Source organism: Mytilus californianus, unplaced genomic scaffold, assembly GCF_021869535.1.
Source record: "Mytilus californianus isolate M0D057914Y unplaced genomic scaffold, xbMytCali1.0.p SCAF_4, whole genome shotgun sequence".
Classification (NCBI taxonomy): domain Eukaryota; kingdom Metazoa; phylum Mollusca; class Bivalvia; order Mytilida; family Mytilidae; genus Mytilus; species Mytilus californianus.
Genome location: NW_026262690.1, coordinates 107,832,259 through 107,853,411, shown reverse-complemented (window position 1 = coordinate 107,853,411; position 21,153 = coordinate 107,832,259). Strand labels below are relative to the sequence as shown.

The 21,153-nt window shown below is 35.4% G+C and overlaps 1 protein-coding gene across 1 annotated transcript in view; it reads left to right on the top strand.

The window, feature by feature from the left end:
• The window catches only part of LOC127737179 (uncharacterized), a 28,728-nt gene that overhangs the window by 5,867 nt on the left and 1,708 nt on the right, over positions 1 to 21,153 (top strand). The window contains exons 3-6 of the mRNA XM_052247711.1: positions 511 to 586; positions 16,346 to 16,588; positions 17,027 to 17,512; positions 20,731 to 20,837. Coding sequence (XP_052103671.1) covers positions 511 to 586; positions 16,346 to 16,588; positions 17,027 to 17,512; positions 20,731 to 20,837 — 912 coding nt within the window. The remainder of the gene's footprint in view (positions 1 to 510; positions 587 to 16,345; positions 16,589 to 17,026; positions 17,513 to 20,730; positions 20,838 to 21,153) is intronic.

Below are 21,153 nucleotides of genomic sequence, written 5' to 3'. Positions count from 1 at the left end.
TCAAATTAACAAATTAATCACATCATTATTAATAGGCATGTGGTGTAAATTTCACTTACGTGTGGTATGCACAAAAATAAAAAATAATTACTGTAAAGTAAAGGATTCATTTATTTTGTATGCATCCACATATGAATCCATGACATTATTTGTATTGTATATTTAGAAATAAAAAAAAAATCAAATAATCTGAAGAAGGACAGAACATAACAAAACATTTTAAAAATATTATTTGTAGTTTCTCGTTCTGGAATTAGGATTTATGATCCGAGTCACAAATTTGAAATTGTTTCTAAAATCTTTATTTTCAATGGCAAAAATGAATGGGACTTTAATTTAAATGGACCTTACTTTGACCTATAATTTGAATTTTTATACATTGTGACTTGGATGGAGAGTTGTCTCTTAGGCACTCATACCACATCTTCTTATTTATACTTAAGATAGATGTAACTATTTGTCAAGTTTTCACATGGAGCATGATAGTTTAAGCATATTTTTCTTTTGTAGACTGTCATGTCAAAGACATCCCCAGAAGTAACTCCTGACACCCAATCACGGGAACCTGCAGCCCCAGTAGTTGAAGGTAATCACATTATGTTAATTATTTTGATGCTGGCTTGAATAAATAATATTTACTATTTTCTGGTATATGGAAACCTTGATATCTGCTTATAATGAAAAAAAAACAAAACAAACAAACAACAAATTGATGGGAAAAATGAAGTAGGTTATGGATGAAAATTAATTGATTAAAGATCACAATCACCTTAAATAAACTTCTCTCATTGTCATCCGATTTATACTTTCCTCAACCTGTTTATTGTATTTTTGACTATCAACAGGTGGAGCGTTTTGCTCTCATCTTGTTCTCCCTGACCATTGTATTTTGTTAGTTACATCATTCCTACTTGTTCCTCTCACAAGTCATGTGACAGTACTATCATTCTTACTCGTTCCCCTCACAAGGCATGTAATGGAACTGTCATTCCATCTTGTTCATCTCACAAAGAATTTGACGGTACTATCATTCTTACTTGTTCCTCTCATAAGGGATGTTATGGTATTATCATTCTCATTTTTTCGTCTCACAAGGCATGTGACTGTAATGTCATTCTTACTTGTTTCCCTCACAAGGCATGTGATGGTAATGTCCTTCTTACTTGTTCCTCTTACAAGGCATGTGACGGTAATATCAGTGTTACTTGTTCCTCTCACAAGGGATTTGACGTTAATAGCTTCCTTATTTGTTCCCTTAACAAGGCGTGTGACGGTAATATCATTCTAGCTAGTTCCTCTTACAAGGCATATGACAGTGCTATAATTCTTACTTGTTCCTCTCACAAGGCATGTGACGGTACTGTCATTCCTACTTGTTCCTCTCACAAGGCATGTGACGCTACTATCATTCTTACTTGTTCCTCTCATAAGGCATGTGACAGTTCTATCATTCTTACTTGTTATGGTACTATGTCTATCATTTTTACTTATTCCTTTCAAAAGGCATGTGATGGCACTATTATTCTTACTTGTTCCTTTCACAAGGCATATGACGGTAATATCATTCTAACTTGTTCCTCTCACAAGGCATGTGACGGTACTAACATTCTTACTTGTTCCTCTCACAAGGCATGTGACGGTACAGTCATTTTTACTTGTTCCTCTCAAAAGGCATGTGACGGCACTATCATTCTTACTTGTTCCTCTCATAAGGCATGTGACGGTACTATCATTCTCACTTGTTCCTCTCACAAGGCATGTTATGGTATTATCATTCTCATTTCTTCGTCTCACAAGGCATGTGACTGTACTCTCATTCTTACTTGTTCCCCTCACAAGGCATGTGATGGTAATATCCTTCTTACTTGTTCCTCTTACAAGTCATGTGACAGTACTATCATTCTTACTCGTTCCCCTCACAAGGCATGTAATGGAACTGTCATTCCATCTTGTTCATCTCACAAAGAATTTGACGGTACTATCATTCTTACTTGTTCCTCTCATAAGGGATGTTATGGTATTATCATTCTCATTTTTTCGTCTCACAAGGCATGTGACTGTAATGTCATTCTTACTTGTTTCCCTCACAAGGCATGTGATGGTAATGTCCTTCTTACTTGTTCCTCTTACAAGGCATGTGACGGTAATATCAGTGTTACTTGTTCCTCTCACAAGGGATTTGACGTTAATAGCTTCCTTACTTGTTCCCTTAACAAGGCGTGTGACGGTAATATCATTCTAGCTAGTTCCTCTTACAAGGCATATGACAGTGCTATAATTCTTACTTGTTCCTCTCACAAGGCATGTGACGGTACTGTCATTCCTACTTGTTCCTCTCACAAGGCATGTGACGCTACTATCATTCTTACTTGTTCCTCTCATAAGGCATGTGACAGTTCTATCATTCTTACTTGTTATGGTACTATGTCTATCATTTTTACTTATTCCTTTCAAAAGGCATGTGATGGCACTATTATTCTTACTTGTTCCTTTCACAAGGCATATGACGGTAATATCATTCTAACTTGTTCCTCTCACAAGGCATGTGACGGTACTAACATTCTTACTTGTTCCTCTCACAAGGCATGTGACGGTACAGTCATTTTTACTTGTTCCTGTCAAAAGGCATGTGACGGCACTATCATTCTTACTTGTTCCTCTCATAAGGCATGTGACGGTACTATCATTCTCACTTGTTCCTCTCACAAGGCATGTTATGGTATTATCATTCTCATTTCTTCGTCTCACAAGGCATGTGACTGTACTTTCATTCTTACTTGTTCCCCTCACAAGGCATGTGATGGTAATATCCTTCTTACTTGTTCCTCTTACAAGTCATGTGACGGAAATATCATTGTTACTTGTTCCTCTCACAAGGCATTTGACGTTAATAGCTTCCTTACTTGTTCCCTTAACAAGGAGTGTGACGGTAATATCATTCTAGCTAGTTCCTCTTACAAGGTATGTGATAGTGCTATAATTCTTACTTGTTCCTCTCACAAGGTATGTGACGGTACTGTCATTCTCAATTGTACCTCTCACAAGGCATGTGACTGTACTGTCATTCCTACTTGTTCCTCTCACAAGGCATGTGACGCTACTATCATTCTTACTTGTTCCTCTCATAAGGCATGTGACAGTTCTATCATTCTTACTTGTTATGGTACTATGTCTATCATTTTTACTTGTTCCTTTCAAAAGGCATGTGACGGCACTATCATTCTTACTTGTTCCCTTCACAAGGCATATGACGGTACTATCATTCTCACTTGTTCCTCTCACAATGCATGTTATGGTATTATCATTCTCATTTCTTCGTCTCACAAGGCATGTGACTGTACTTTCATTCTTACTTGTTCCCCTCACAAGGCATGTGATGGTAATATCCTTCTTACTTGTTCCTCTTACAAGGCATGTGACGGAAATATCATTGTTACTTGTTCCTCTCACAAGGCATTTGACGTTAATAGCTTTCTTACTTGTTCCCTTAACAAGGCGTGTGACGGTAATATCATTCTAGCTAGTTCCTCTTACAAGGTATGTGATAGTGCTATAATTCTTACTTGTTCCTCTCACAAGGTATGTGACGGTACTGTCATTCTCAATTGTACCTCTCACAAGGCATGTGACTGTACTGTCATTCCTACTTGTTCCTCTCACAAGGCATGTGACGCTACTATCATTCTTACTTGTTCCTCTCATAAGGCATGTGACAGTTCTATCATTCTTACTTGTTATGGTACTATGTCTATCATTTTTACTTGTTCCTTTCAAAAGGCATGTGACGGCACTATCATTCTTACTTGTTCCTTTCACAAGGCATATGACGGTAATATCATTCTTACTTGTTCCTCTCGCAAGGCATGTGACGGTACTAACATTCTTATATATTCCTCTCACAAGGCATGTGACGGTACAGTCATTTTTACTTGTTCCTCTCAAAAGGCATGTGACGGAAATATCATTTTTACTTGTTCCTCTCAAAAGGCATGTGACGGCACTACCATTCTTACTTGTTCCTCTCACAAGGCATATGACATTATATATCATTCTAACTTGTTCCTCTCACAAGGCATGTGACGGTAATATCATTTGTACTTGTTCCTCTCACAAGTGATGTGCTGTACTATTATTTTTACTTGTTCCTGTCTTAATGCATGTGACGGAAATATCATTCTTACTTGTTTCTCTCACAAGGCATGTGACGTTATTGGCATTCCTACTTGTTCCTCTCACAAGTCATGTGACGGTACTATCATTCTTACTTGTTTTGGTACTATCATTTTTACTTGTTCCTGTCTTAAGGCATGTGACGGTAATATCATTCTTAATTGATCCTCTCACAAAAGGTGACGGTACTATCATTTTAGGGATACGATTGCTGCCATGCAATCTGTAGACCTTTACCATTGACTCCCTTCCAAGGCTCTCACGTCAACTGTTTTGTGCTTTACATTAAGGAACAACTCAGATTCTTACTATTTTCTGCTATAAAAAGTAAAAACAAACAAACAGATTGAATTTAAACAACTTTCCGTTAATTGTTTCCTCATAATCCTCATGTTTTGATATCTGCCTTTTTTATTTGCGTTTATTTTTCAATACGGAAAATCAGAATTAAGCAGTATTTATATCTAGGGTTTTATATATTTAGAATCACGTCAAAGAGGGAATTCTGCGGTTTTGTTAAATATGGTTCCAAATAAACCTATTTCTGTCAGATAAGTACTGAAGTAGTGTTTTTCCTAATATGTTACCGTTATGAACTTCCTTAAAGAAATGGAGAACCACAATCAAGGCAGATAACTAACATATAATTTACGTCCTTCCTACAATTGACCTCAATCAAATTACAATTCTAACGGTTTGTTTACGTGATTTAGCGCATGCGTAGTTTTCTTGACCTCGAGGGGTATCAGCCTAAATGGTTGACCTCGATTCCCCACTCCATTGATTGATTTGAAACTCTAAAGGTCCTTTCTGTGTTTATCTGCTATTTAGGGTTATTGTTGTTGCATGATTTTAAATCATATGCACATTTGAATTAAAAAAATATAGTCAACAACGCAATGGTAGAAGTAGAACACCCGTTCAGACAAAATGGAGTCTTCCATATTATCAACGTTAAGAAACAACATACCACTTGTTGCTCACTGTTGATCAAAAGCTTTTAAAAAGTCAAATTCATTAGCATGTTGTAATATTTAAGTAATTATCAGAGGTGTTTATTTGCTATTATTCCTGTTTTGTTAAAATTTTGAGTAAATCAATAATGAACTAGGTCATTGATAGACTGTAAACATGTGGATAGACTATTCCATTTAAGTCAGAGGTATACTATTGAATAGACTATTCAATTCAAGTCAGGGGTGAAAATGTGTTAAAACTGACTTGTAATAAACAAAAGACAGTGTCCAGTGCAAAATGTAGAAGAAAAAAATGTATTTTCCTGTGTAGAACTTGTAATTGGACTTTGTTGGGTAATTTGCTGTTAACTTTTAGTTTAAAATTAAAAATTAAAGGTTTTCAAACATCAGTTTGACATTTCAAAATTTTCCAAATTTCATGGAATTTTATTGTTCTACCTGGATTGGGTAAAATGCTTAGTTTAATCCATTTACATTTTTTGTTAAATTGAATTGTGCAAATCGCTGTCTTAAAATCTATTTTAAGTTCCAGATATATGTGTTTAAATGTATCAATATATGTCGACGGTCATTAGCTTTGCAGGTTATTTATTTTTTCAACTGAATTGCTTGCAAAAAATTGTAGCTCGAGATACTGTTTTCCTAAAAGCTTTCATACGTGGTAGAATTTACAATCTTGACCACGGACATCATTTGAATGTGTGCAGTTTTGGAAGACGTCTTTATTTTAATATTTTAGGCCATATGAATCCTAAACCCAAATAGAAAACAGATTGACTTTTTGTGTGCTCGACAAATGTATATTTTTGACACTGAGTATGTGGGATTGATAACATTCAGAAGGGATATCTTTAAAATGAGTGGGTTTGAATTTCTAAGAATCAAGCAACCGTAGAGCAAAATTAAAACACAATAATTTCTTTGTTCATGTATAAATATACACTTGTATCAGAGATTTGCTATTTTTTAAAGTTGAAAAAACTATATTCAGATTGAACCAAATAGAGAATACATGTGCAGTTCAATTATTTTTGAGAAGAATACTAGTATCAATGAAAACAATGGTGATCGCATTCCTTAGAGCAATCATGCTCTTTGATTAGCTCACCTGGCCAGAACTTTTCTGATCACTTTGCGTCCGTCGTCCGTCGTCCGTCGTCTATCGTCCATCGTCGTTAACTTTTAGAAAAATCTTCTCCTCTGAAAATACTTGGCCAAATTAAAGCTAACGTGGCTACAATCATTATTGGGGTACTTTGTTTAAGAAATGAGTCCAATGACCCCGCCTGCCAACCAACATGGCCAACATGGCTAAAAATACCACATAGTGGTAAAATACAGTTTTTGGCTTATATCTGTATAACAAAAGCATTTAGAGCAAATCTGACAGGGTCAAAATGTTCATCAGGTTAAGATCTATCTGCCCGGAAATTTTTAGACGAATCAGACAACCCGTTGTTAGGTTGCTGCCCCTGAATTGGTTATTTTAAGGAAATTTTGCAGTTTTTGGTAATTATTTTATTATAGATAGAGATAACCTGTAAACATCAATAATGTTCAACAAAGTAAGGATTACAAATAAGTGAATATGACCAAAATAGTCACTTGTTCCCCTCTCAAGGCATGTGATGGTACTGTCATTCCTTCTTGTTCATCTCACAAAGCATTTGACGGTACTATCAATCTTACTTGTTCCTCTCACAAATGCACAAGGCATGTGACGGTACTATCATTTTCACTTGATCCTCTCACAAAAAGCATTTGACGATACTATCATTCCTACTTGTTTCTCTCACAAGGCATGTGATGGTAATATCCTTCTTATTTGTTCCTCTTACAAGTCCTGTGACGTTAATATCATTCTTACTTGTTCCTCTCATAAGGCATGTGACGGTACTATCATTCTCACTTGTTCCTCTCACAAGGCATGTTATGGTATTATCATCCTCATTTCTTCGTCTCACAAGGCATGTGACTGTACTTTCATTCTTACTTGTTCCCCTCACAAGGCATGTGATGGTAATATCCTTCTTACTTGTTCCTCTTACAAGGCATGTGACGGTAACATCATTGTTACTTGTTCCTCTCACAAGGCATTTGACGTTAATAGCGTCCTTACTTGTTACCTTAACAAGGCGTGTGACGGTAATATTATTCTAGCTAGTTCCTCTTACGAGGCATGTGCCAGTGCTATAATTCTTACTTGTTCCTCTCACAAGGTATGTGACGGTACTGTCATTCTAAATTGTACCTCTCACAAGGCATGTGACGGTACTGTCATTCCTACTTGTTCCTCTCACAAGGCATGTGACGATACTATCATTCTTACTTGTTCCTCTCATAAGGCATGTGACAGTTCTATCATTCTTACTTGTTATGGTAATATGTCTATCATTTTTACTTGTTCCTTTCAAAAGGCATGTGATGGCACTATTATTCTTACTTGTTCCTTTCACAAGGCATATGACGGTAATATCATTCTTACTTGTTCCTCTCACAAGGCATGTGACGGTACAGTCATTTTTACTTGTTCCTCTCAAAAGGCATGTGACGGCACTATCATTCTTACTTGTTCCTCTCATAAGGCATGTGACTGTACTTTAATTCTTACTTGTTCCCCTCACAAGGCATGTGATGGTAATATCCTTCTTACTTGTTCCTCTTACAAGGCATTTGACGGAAATATCATTGTTACTTGTTCCTCTCACAAGGCATTTGACGTTAATAGCTTCCTTACTTGTTCCATTAACAAGGCGTGTGACGGTAATATCATTCTAGCTAGTTCCTCTTACAAGGCATGTGACAGTGCTATAATTCTTACTTGTTCCTCTCACAAGGTATGTGACGGTACTGTCATTCTCAATTGTACCTCTCACAAGGCATGTGACTGTACTGTCATTCCTACTTGTTCCTCTAACAAGGCATGTGACGCTACTATCATTCTTACTTGTTCCTCTCATAAGGCATGTGACAGTTCTATCATTCTTACTTGTTATGGTACTATGTCTATCATTTTTACTTGTTCCTTTCAAAAGGCATGTGACGGCACTATCATTCTTACTTGTTCCTTTCACAAGGCATATGACGGTAATATCATTCTTACTTGTTCCTCTCACAAGGCATGTGACGGTACTATCATTCTTATTTATTCCTCTCACAAGGCATGTGACGGTACAGTCATTTTTACTTGTTCCTCTCAAAAGGCATGTGACGGCACTACCATTCTTACTTGTTCCTCTCACAAGGCATATGACGGTAATATCATTCTAACTTGGTCCTCTCTCAAGGCATGCGACGGTCATATCATTTGAACTTGTTCCTCTCACAAGTCATGTGCTGTACTATTATTTTTACTTGTTCCTGTCTTAATGCATGTGACGGAAATATCATTCTTACTTGTTCCTCTCACAAGGCATGTGACGGTATTGGCATTCTTACTTAATCCTCTCTCAAGGCATGTGACGGTACTTTCATTCTTCTTGTTCTTCTCACAAGGCATGTGACGGTAATATCATTCTTACTTGTTTTGGTACTATCATTTTTACTTGTTCCTGTCTTAAGGCATGTGACGGTAATATCATTCTTAATTGATCCTCTCACAAGGCATGTGACGGTACTATCATTTTAGGGATACGAATGTGCCATGCAATCTGTAGACCTTTACCATTGACGCCCTTCCAAGGCTCTCACGTCAACTGTTTTGTGCTTTACATTAAGGAACAACTCAGATTCTCACGATTTTCCTGTTATAAAAAGTAAAAACAAACAAACAGATCGAATTTAAACAACTTTCCGTTAATTTTTTTCTCATAATCCTCATGTTTTGATATCTGCCTTTTTTATTTGAGTTTATTTTTCAATACGGAAAATCAGAATTAAGCAGTATTTATATTTAGGGTTTTATATATTTAGAATCACGTCAAAGAGGGAATTCCGCGGTTTTGTTAAATTACGAGAGTGGTTCCAAATAAACCTATTTCTGTCAGATAAGTACTGAAGTAGTGTTTTTCCTAATATGTTACCGTTATGAACTTCCTTAAAGAAATGGAGAACCACAATCAAGGCAGATAACTTACATATAATTTACGTCCTTCCTACAATTGACCTCAATCAAATCATAATTCTAACGGTTTGTTTACGTGATTTAGCGCATGCGTAGTTTTCTTGACCTCGAGGGGTATCAGCCTAAATGGTTGACCTTGATTCCCCACTCCATTGATTGATTTGAAACTCAAGAGATCCTTTCTGTGTTTATCTGCTATTTAGGGTTATTGTTGTTGCATGATTTTAAATCATATGCAACATTTGAATTAAAAAAATGTAGTCAACAACGCAATGGTAGAAGTAGAACACCCGTTCAGCCAAAATTGAGTCTTCCATATTATCAACGTTAAGAAACAACACACCACTTGTTGCTCACCGTTGATCAAAGGCTTTTAAAAGGTCAAATTTATTAGCATGTTGTAATATTTAAGTAATTATCAGAGGTGTTTATTTGCTATTATTCCTGTCTTGTTAAAATTTTGAGTAAATCAATAATGAACTAGGTCATTGATAGACTGTAAACATGTGGATAGACTATTCCATTTAAGTCAGGGGTATACTCTTGAAGAGACTATTCAATTCAAGTCAGGGGTGAAAATGTGTTAAAACTGACTTGTAATATACAAAAGACAGTGTCCAGTGCAAAATGTAGAAGAAAAAAATGTATTTTTCTGTGTAGAATTTGTAATTGGACTTTGTTGGGTAATTTGCTGTTAATTTTTAGTTTAAAATTAAAAACTAAAGGTTTTCAAACATCAGTATGACTTTTCCAAATTTTCCAAATTTCATGGAATTTTATTGTTCTACCTGGATTGGGTAAAATGCTTAGTTTAATCCATTTACATTTTTTGTTAAATTGAATTGTGCAAATCGCTGTCTTAAAATCTATTTTAAGTTCCAGATATATTTGTTTAAATGTATCAATATATGTCGACGGTCATTAGCTTTGCAGGTTATTTATTTTTTCAACTGAATTGCTTGCAAAAAATTGTAGCTCGAGATACTGTTTTCCCAAAAGTTTTCATACGTGGTAGAATTTACAATCTTGACCACGGACATCATTTGAATGTGTGCAGTTTTGGAAGACGTCTTTATTTTAATATTTTAGGCCATATGAATCCTAAACCCAAATAGAGAACAGATTGACTTTTTGTGTGCTCGACAAATGTATATTTTTGACACTGAGTATGTGGGATTGATAACATTCAGAAGGAATATCTTTAAAATGAGTGGGTTTGAATTTCTAAGAATCAAGCAACCGTAGAGCAAAATTAAAACACAATAATTTCTTTGTTCATGTATAAATATACACTTGTATCAGAGATTTGCTATTTTTTAAAGTTGAAAAAACTATATTCAGATTGAACCAAATAGAGAATACATGTGCAGTTCAATTATTTTTGAGAAGAATACTAATATCAATGAAAACAATGGTGATCGCATTCCTTAGAGCAATCATGCTCTTTGATTAGCTCACCTGGCCAGAACTTTTCTCATCACTTTGCGCCCGTCGTCCGTCGTCCGTCGTCTATCGTCCATCGTCGTTAACTTTTAGAAAAATCTTCTCCTCTGAAACTACTTGGCCAAATTAAAGCTAACGTGGCTACAATCATTATTGGGGTACTTTGTTTAAGAAATGAGTCCATTGACCCCGCCTGCCAACCAACATGGCTAAAAATACAACATAGTGGTAAAATACAGTTTTTGGCTTATATCTGTATAACAAAAGCATTTAGAGCAAATCTGACAGGGTCAAAATGTTCATCAGGTTAAGATCTATCTGCCCGGAAATATTTAGACGAATCAGACAACCCGTTGTTGGGTTGCTGCCCCTGAATTGGTAATTTTAAGGAAATTTTGCAGTTTTTGGTAATTATTTTATTATAGATAGAGATAACCTGTAAACATCAATAATGTTCAACAAAGTAAGGATTACAAATAAGTGAATATGACCAAAATAGTCACTTGTTCCCCTCTCAAGGCATGTGATGGTACTGTCATTCCTTCTTGTTCATCTCACAAAGCATTTGACGGTACTATCAATCTTACTTGTTCCTCTCACAAGGCATGTGACGGTACTATCATTTTCACTTGATCCTCTCACAAAGCATTTGACGATACTATCATTCCTACTTGTTTCTCTCACAAGGCATGTGATGGTAATATCCTTCTTATTTGTTCCTCCTACAAGTCCTGTGACGTTAATATCATTGTTACTTGTTCCTCAAACAAGGCATTTGAAGTTAAAAGCCTCCTTACTTGTCCCTGTTACAAGGTGTGTGACGGTAATATCATTCTAGCCAGTTCCTCTTACAAGGCATGTGACAGTACTATAATTCTTACTTGTTCCTCTCACAAGGTATGTGACGGTACTGTCATTCTCAATTGATCCTCTCACAAGGCATGTGACTGTACTGTCATTCCTACTTGTTCCTCTCACAAGTTTCTCTCTTAATGTCGTTCTTACTTGTTCCTCTAACAAGGCATGTGACGGTAATATCATTCTTACTTGTTCCTCTCACAAGGCATGTGACGTTAATATCATTCTCACATGTTTCTCTCACAAGGCATGTGATGGTGAATCAGTTTTACTTGTTCCTGTCACAAGGCATGTGACGGTACTATCATTCTTTCTAGTTCCTCTCACAAGGCTTTTGACGATACTGTCATTCCTACTTGTTCCTCTCACAAGGCATGTGACGATACTATCATTCTTACTTGTTCCTCTCATAAGGCATGTGACAGTTCTATCATTCTTACTTGTTCCTCTCACAAGGCATATGACGGTAATATCATTCTTACTTTTTTCTCTCACAAGTCATGTGAATGTAATATCATTCTAACTTGTGCCTCTCACAATGCATATGACGGTAACATCATTCTCACTTGTTCCTTTCACAAGGCATGCGATGGTAATATCATTTGTACTTGTTCTTCCCACAAGTCTATTCGCACCGCGGGTAAATTATCAGGTTGTGATTGGTTTAACGCCGTCACGTGGTGACCTCTTATGGATCCGTAGCGGGTTAGTACATTTCATAGGGGGTTCAGGACGTCACGTCAACTATAAATGGTGACGTCATCTATTAATGTTGTTGTGTTTCATTGTTTATTTTTCTACAAGACACAGCCTTCGGCCTGACCCCCTATGGATTTTACTAACCCTCTATGGATCCGTAGGGGGTCAGTAGCGAACCATATAACTTATAATGTGCTGTACTATTATTTTTACTTGTTCCTCCCTTAAGGCATGTGAAGGTAATATCATTCTTATTTGGTCCTCTCACAAGGCATGTGACGGTACTATCATTTTAGGGATACGATTGCTGGCAAGCAATCTGTAGACCTTTACCATTGACCCCCTTCCAAGGCTCTCACGTCAACTGTTTTGTGCTTTACATTGAGGAACAACTCAGATTCTTAAGATTGTCCTGTTATAAAAAGTAAAAACAAACAAATTTAACAGATTGAATTTAAACAACTTTCTGTTAATTTTTTCCTCATAATCCTCAAGTTTTGATATCTGCCTTTTTTATTTGCGTTTATTATTCAATACGGAAAATCAGAATTAAGCAGTATTTATATTTAGGGTTTTATATATTTAGAATCACGTCAAAGAGGGAATTCCGCGGTTTTGAATTGAATTGTGAAAATCGCTGTCTTAAAATTTATTTAAAGTTCCAGATATATGTGTTCAAATGTATCAATATATATATATATATACATGTCGACTGTCATTAGCTTTGCAGGTTATTTATTTTTTCAACTCAATTGCTTGCAAAAATCTTCTCCTCTGAAACTACTGTGCCAAATTTAACCAAACTTGGCCACAATTATTATTGGAGTATTTTGTTTAAAAAATGAGTCCAATGACCCCGCTTGCCAACCAACATGGCCGACATGAATCAAAATAGAACATAGGGGTAAAATGCAGTTTTTTGTTTATATCTCTGAAACTAAAACATCTAGAGCAAATCTAACAGGATAAAAATGTATATCAGGTTAAGATCTCTCTGCCCGGAAATTTTTAGACGAATCAGACAACCCATTGTTGGGTTAATGCCCATGAATTTTAAGGAAATTTTGCAGTTTTTGGTATTTAACTTGAATATTATTATAGATAGAGATTAACTGTAAAAAGCAATAATGTTTAACAAAGTAAGATCTACAAATAAGCTAACATGACCAAACTTATAAATTGACCTCTTAAGGAGTTATCGTAAATTTTTGTAATCTTTTACAAATATCTTCTCCTCTAAAACTGCCGTGCCAAATAGAATCAAACTAGGCCACAATCATCATTAGGGGTATTTAGTTTAAAAAATGTGTCCGAAAACCCTGCTTGCCAACAAAGATGGCCGACGTGGCTAAAAATAGAACTTATGGGGTAAAATGCAAGTTTTGTCTAATATTCTGATAACCGTTATAAATAGAGGAAATCTGAAAAGGGTAAAATTGTTCAGAATGTTGAGCTCTACCAATTGTCTAATATGTCAAAACTGTCAGACTATATCATGTAGGAGTTATTGCCCTTAAATGAAAAATTTTACCACTTTTTTTCATTTTTGCCCATTAACTTGAGAACGATAATAAATAGAGAGAAACTTTAAATTGCAAAAATGATTAGAAGGACAAATAAGTCTTATGGTTGAAATCGTCAGTTGACTCCTTATTAGAGTTATTGCCCTTTGATGACGATTTGTACAATTTTTTTTCCGTTTTTCCGAGTTATTGCTCTTAAATTATGATTTGTGTACCCTCTTTTGTGGTAGGAGCGAAAGCTAAATAGGATACAGAGAAACTAAACAGACTTCAATGATCAGCAATATAAGATAAAAAAAACACAGAGATTTGTGTCATTAATTCTAATCTCATCTACAATGTTGGAGAGTGTCCTTTGTTGAATATGCATAAAGACCACAGTGAGTGACACTTTGAGAGCCTCTAGTTACTTGTTCCTCTCACGAGGCATGTGACGGTACTATCATTCTTACTTGTTCTTCTCATTAAGCATGTGACGATACTATCATTATACCCCATCTTTAAAAAAGTGGGGGTATACTGTTTTACATCTGTCTGTCTGTCCATCCGTCCATCCGTCAGTCCGTCAGTCTTTCCGTCGGTCCCATGAATACTTTTCCTTTATCTTTCTTAGGAACTACATTACAAGGATTTCTGAAATTTGGTTTCAGGGTTTATATGAGTCAGCTTTACCGTGTGATGCGTTTTCAGAATCATCACTTAACAACTTCCTGTTTACCTGATATTTTAGCGGGCAGGGGTATCATTAGTGAGTAGTAGCTCACAGATTCACTTGTTTTACTTGTTCCTCTCACGAGGCATGTAATGTTACTTTCATTCTGACTTGTTCCTCTCATTGAGCATGTGACGGTACTATCATTCTTACTTGTATCTTTCACAAGGCATGTGACAGTACTATCATTCTTACTTTTTCCTTTCACAAGGGATGTGACGGTACTATCATTCTTACTTGTTATGGTACTATCATTTTTACTTGTTTCTCTCACAAGGCGTGTGACGGTACCGTACTATCATTCTTACTTGTTTCTCTTACAAGGCATGTTACGGTACTGTTATTCTTACTTGTTATGGTACTATCATTCTTACTTGTTACTTTCACAAGGCATTTGACGGTACTTTCATTCCTACTTGTTCCTCTCACAAGGCATGCGACAATAATGTAGTTCTTCCTTGTTCCTCTCACAAGTCATGTGACGGTACTATCATTCTTTCTTGTTCCTCTCACAAGGCATTTAACGGTACTGTCATTCCTACTTGTTCCTCTCACAAGGCATGTGACAATAATGTCGTTCTTACTTGTTCCTCTCACAGTGCATATGACGGTACTATCATTCTTACTTGTTCCTCTCAAAAAGCATGTGACAGTACTATCATTCTTTCTAGTTCCTCTCACAAGGCTTTTGACGATACTGTCAGTCCTACTTGTTCCTCTCACAAGGCATGCGACATTAATGTCGTTCTTACTTGTTCCTCTAACAAGGCATGTGACGGTAATATCATTCTTGCTTGTTCCTCTCACAAGGCATGTGACGTTAATATCATTCTCACATGTTTCTCTCACAAGGCATGTGATGGTGAATCAGTTTTACTTGTTCCTGTCACAAGGCATGTGACGGTACTATCATTCTTTATTGTTCCTCTCACAAGGCATGTGATGGTACTGTCAATCCTACTTGTTCCTTTCACAAGGCATGTGATTGTACTATCATTCTAACGTGTTTCTCTCACAAGGCATGTGACAGTACAATCATTCTAACTTTTTATGGTTCTATCATTTTTACCTCACCTGGCACAATGGACTAAGCGAGCTTTTCTCATCACTTGGCATCCTTCCTCTGTCTTCGTCGTCATCGTCGTCCGTTACCTTTTACAAAAATATTCTCCTCTGAAACTACTGGGCCAAATTTTACCAAACTTGGCCACAACTATTTTTGGGATGTGCAGTTTTAGAAATGTGTCCGATGACCCCGCCTTCTAACCAACATGTCCACCATGGCTAAAAATATAACGTAGGAGTAAAATGCAAATTTTATCTATCATTTTGAAAACCCTTATGAATAGGAAAAATCTGACAGGCGCTGAAATGTTCAGAAAGTTGAGCTCTACCAAGTGTCTATATACGTCAAAATTGTCAGACGACTTTTTATAGGAGTTACTGCCCTTAAATAACAAATTTTAGCATTTTTTAATTTTTGTTTATTTTCTTGAAAGCTATAATTGATACAGAGAACATTAAATTGCAAAAATTATTAGCAAGACAAGTTCTTCAAATAAGATAGACTGACAGATCAACACATTCACAGACTGAAACATCAACACATTGACATATCGACATACTGGCAGTTCAACACATTAACAGACTCATATATCGACACATTTACATATTGACATACTGACAGATCAACACATTAACAATCTCATACATTAACACATTGACATATCGACACACTGACAGATCAACCCATTAACAAACTTGCACATCTCCTGTATCATAAGAATTAAAAAAAAAAGTGGAGAAATTATCTTTTTTGGTGTTCATGATGTATGCATACATTTTTATTTTCACATACATGATGAAATATAAAATTTCAAACTTAATTTTTTTTTTTCAGATTTCATCGAGAAAGGGAAACAGTCTGCCATGTTAAATCGTTTACTAGGGAAGGGCAGCTATGAATCATTTGATATGAGATGCATGGTGACCGGCCAGTTTTCAGTTGGAAAGTCGACTCTTGTGAAGCTGTTAGCTGGGGATGTCATACCAGAAGGGCGACATCCAACTGATGGAATTTCTCTCGTTGAAGGTCGCTGTGGTCTTGATATTGAGACAAAAAATTGGATTCTTATTGATCCAGGTGAGAAAAGTCACACGTAGAAACATCTAACCATATTATAAAAAAACGCTGTGTAGACCGTTGTGTTTTGTCAGAAGACATGGTATAGCTTTGATTTAAATAGTATCACATTGTAGCCATATATTTTGTTACTTCTTTTCAGGCACCAAATTAATTTAATATTAAATCTTTTTTGTGAATGAATTATAACGATTTTTTGAAATTTAATTTTAATGTTAAAATCATGCAATGAATTGACATTTATTTTCCATAATCAATGATTTCTTCAATCAATCAGTTAAAATGCCTCTCTTTAAAATAAATTAATAGCATCATGTAAATGTTACACCTGATAAGATATGTTTTTTATCTTTAATTCTGATTTTTCTTAAATTCTTCACTTGGCTCTGACAGCCTGTTTTGGATTTGATTTGCCTGGTGTATTAAATATAATTTCAGAGGCTTATAATGCACTGGATGTTGTGTACAATAAGGTGTTAATGACCTCTCTGGAAGAGGAGGAAAGTGAATTAACCGAAAAGTTCGACCAGGCTTCAGATACAAGCCCAACTGGTTATGCCAAAGCCACACTTTCATCTTTGCCCTCAAAACAGTCTGCAGCAGCACAATCTCTACCACCTCAGAAATCCTCCAATGCGCCTCTCACGGTAAAACAGATGAAAGAGAAAATGAAAAGCAGAATGACTAAAGAAGAAATACGAAGGAGAATGGAAAAAGTCCTCAAAAGTGGGAAGTATAAGATGAAAGTTGGACGTCTTATTTTCTGGGATTTTGGTGGACAATATGTTTACTTAACAACACACCAGACATTCATGACGTTCCGAGCGTTGTTTCTTGTAGTATTTGATGGGAGCAAAGATTTGCATGAACAGGTCCTTGGTGTGATGTGTTTTCCGGGGCAGCACATGACGCCAACTCCAGCAGGTAATGTGCATGTTATTTACATAGCGATAATGCAAACAGGGTATATTTCAATAACAGCAAGATAGAAATTATATTAAAAGATTTTAGTTTTTCCTAAAAACAATTTTTGTTGAAACTTTATATTAAATAGCTGCAAAACAAATGTTATCCTTATTTGTGTAAAAATAATTTTTTTGTTGTAAAAATAAGTTAACCGATGTAAATCGATGTATAGTAAAATCCACCATTAATGGCCTCGTCATGTGGAAAAAAATGTTTTCCCGAAGAAATTCAGATTGTTTTAAATGAGTTTTAAAGCAGAAAGATTTTCAATGTTAACATGTTAAAATACTGATAGCATCTGTATTGAACAACATACATCGTAAGTAACCCACATATCCACATCTCCATTTATTTCATTGAATTAAACATTTCTAGTGTAACCCTCCTTCTTAGAACTGATTGAAATAAGACCAAAACTTATATTGAATATTTCATTAACATCAAATTCTGGAAAAAATGAGGATTTGTTAATTTTCAGTTTTTACTTCTTAAAACAACTGACTTTGAACATAAATCTTAGGAAATGTGGACTACTTTTCAATAATATTTCTTTGCTTTAAAATGTCAGTTATAAGGTTCAGGGACACAGTTATCGTCCTTTGGTTTTCGTTGTCTACAAATAGAGTCCCTACTGTGGACAGTGTATAACTTGCAATTTTTTTCATACACCTTCCAAATTTATTTCTTTATATGTTATGCATACATTGTAAGTAGGGGGATGAAATAACATGTGTAAAAAAACTTCGGACATGGATTTTGGTAAAGTATGGAACAAAGTTTGAAAAGGTCAACAATTAGTATATCTGAAGCTGTCAGAACAAATTATAGACCCCCTTAACCTAACATTGTCCATATTTCGAGGAAGCGCCGATAGATTTTTCTATAATGTTGTCATAAAGTGTCCCTAAGGTGGCACACTACACTATAATAATCTGTTTTGGATAGAGCAGGTGCGATTTTTGTCAAGCCTGCAACTTTTGTTGAAAGCTCGACATAGTGAAAGTGATCTGGCGGCGGCGGCGGCGTTAACTAACTTCTTTAAAGCTTTATATTTTAGAAGGTGAAAGACCTGGATGCTTCATACTTTGTATATAGATGCCTTATGTTATGAAGTTTTCGTCTGTCATATGTCCATTGTCCTTGCCCTCGTTTCATGGTTCAGTGACTACTTGAAAAAAAAATTAAGATTTTTTGTAATGTTAATTTCTTTCATATAATGAGGAATAGGATAACTATATTTAGTTTGTGCGTACCTTGCAAGGTCCTTATGCCCCTCAGACAGTTTTCATTTGACTTCAACCTCATTTCATGGATCAGCAAACAAGGTTTAGTTTTCGTGGTAATGTCCATATATCAGATAATATAAGCAATAGGTCTACTATATTTGGTGTATGGAATGACTTTAAGTTGTACATGTCCAACTGGCCGGTGTCATCTGACTTTGACTTCATTTTCATGCTCAGTGGTCAAAGTTAAGTTTTTGTCTTTTTGTCTTTCTTTCTAATACTATATCATGTGTATGAAATGGGTCAACTTTATTTGGTGTATGGAAATATTTTACGATGTACATGTCAGTCTCGCAGGTTTTATTTGACCTTGACCTCATTTCACGGTTCATTGCTCAGTGTTAAGTCTGTTTTTTTGTATATTTTTCCTAAACTATAAGCAGTAGGTCAATATATAAATAACACATAGCTGAGAGGGTGATAGAGCAGATTGTAACCCCGTGAAAACATTGCCAACAGAGACAAAGCCAAGGTTGACTATCCTTTTTCGATGGGTACCAATCTGCTCCATCACCCTCTCAGCCATGTGTTAATTTATTTTACTGAATTTTCTATTATCATTTTCTTTTACAGTGTAATTTTAAATTATTAAGGATTTTACTATCACATCACGAATATAACAACGTTATGGGTATTGGAAAAATCAACAAAAGTGAAGCAAGTTGGTTTTTTTTTTTGACAGTCAATGAAAAAAGTTCTGAGCCAAAACGTAGGACTTAAGCATTGTCCGTAATTTCTTGATGTTTATTCAATTCATTGTCCTTTGAATTATTGGTTTTTTATTTGTCTGCACGAGAGGGTGACATTAAAAAAAATGTCTCCCGCTCAGCCATGGGATAGAGTAGAATTATCTCCCTCGTATTAGCCAATCAAAATCTGGCATTTTAACGTGAAGTATAATAACTATACTTGTTGTATGGAATGATTGTAAGGTGTATATGTCTGTCTGGCAGGTATCATCTGACCGTGACCTCATTTTCATGGTTCACTGGTCAATGTTGAGTTTTCATGGTTAAGTTTGCTTCTCATATACTATAAGCAATAGGTCAACTATATTTAATGCATAGATTGATTGTGAGGTGTACATGTCTGTCTGGCATTGTTCATCTGACCATGACCTCATTGCCATGGTTCATTGGTCGATGTTTAGTTTTCTTGGTTAAGTCTGTTTCTTAGAAACTATATTAAAGCAATAGGTCAACTATATGTGTTGTATTGAATGATTGTAAGGTGTACATGTATTTCTCCTTTGGTTTATCTGACCTTGACCTCATTTTCTTGGATCATGTTAAGTGTATGTAATACTTGTAGTAAAGCTTTATATTAAGGACTACATGTATCAACCTAAAATCAATGGTTAGTAAAGAAGGCGAGACATATCAGTGTGTTCACTCTTGTTTAATTTCTTGTTTGATAAAAAGCAAGATAGCGATAGGAACAAACACAAAATTCAAGGGCTGCTCCATAAAATATTTCACAGGATGGCAACTTGAACTGGCCATTATTTGTGTGGTGTGAAATATTAGTTTATATACGTTTTAATTGTATGCAGGTCTTTAGTATTGCTACCTTATTTTTAATTTGCATTCCTTAATCTATGTGTTGATGAAATAGACTGAAGAACAAATACAACAATATGGTATATAGATATACACTGAAATAGTTGTCACTTTTTGACAGATAATTCATCTGAAAGGAAGACTATTATCAGCTGTTTAAATGAATGAGGTTGACAAAGTATTCGGCCATTTTTTTGTTTGTTTTAGATAACGGGTTAACAAGACAGAAGAAATGAAAAACTCAAACTGTTGTATCACAACTATGAAAAATGCAGAATTTATATACTTTTTTTGTACTTCTTTTATGACATGTTTTGATTTTATTTTGTAGTATTCTTGCAATATTGGGTCAATTCCATCCTGACCTATTGTAAGATTGTATATGCAGGCATTCCAAAGATCTTGTTTGTTGCCACTCACAAGGACAAAGTACCAAGGGTGAGTGATCTAATGTTAGCTATATAGTAGTAAGTTATCGGCATTTGGAATACGTTAATAATGTGTACAAATTGCCTCATAAGAGCTCTTAGGCTTACATAATGATGTATGCTCATATGTCTTAATTTGACCAACATGTTTTTGAAACTACACTTTTGAAAGAACAAGATCTCTATTGATTTGTAGGTAATACACTAAAGATCATATTACAGGGCCTATATATATAGAGTAAAAGATATGAAAAAACCACTAATAGATAAGTAAATTATATTATGTATGCCATTGTATCAATATTCAATTTGGTACATCTCATTTA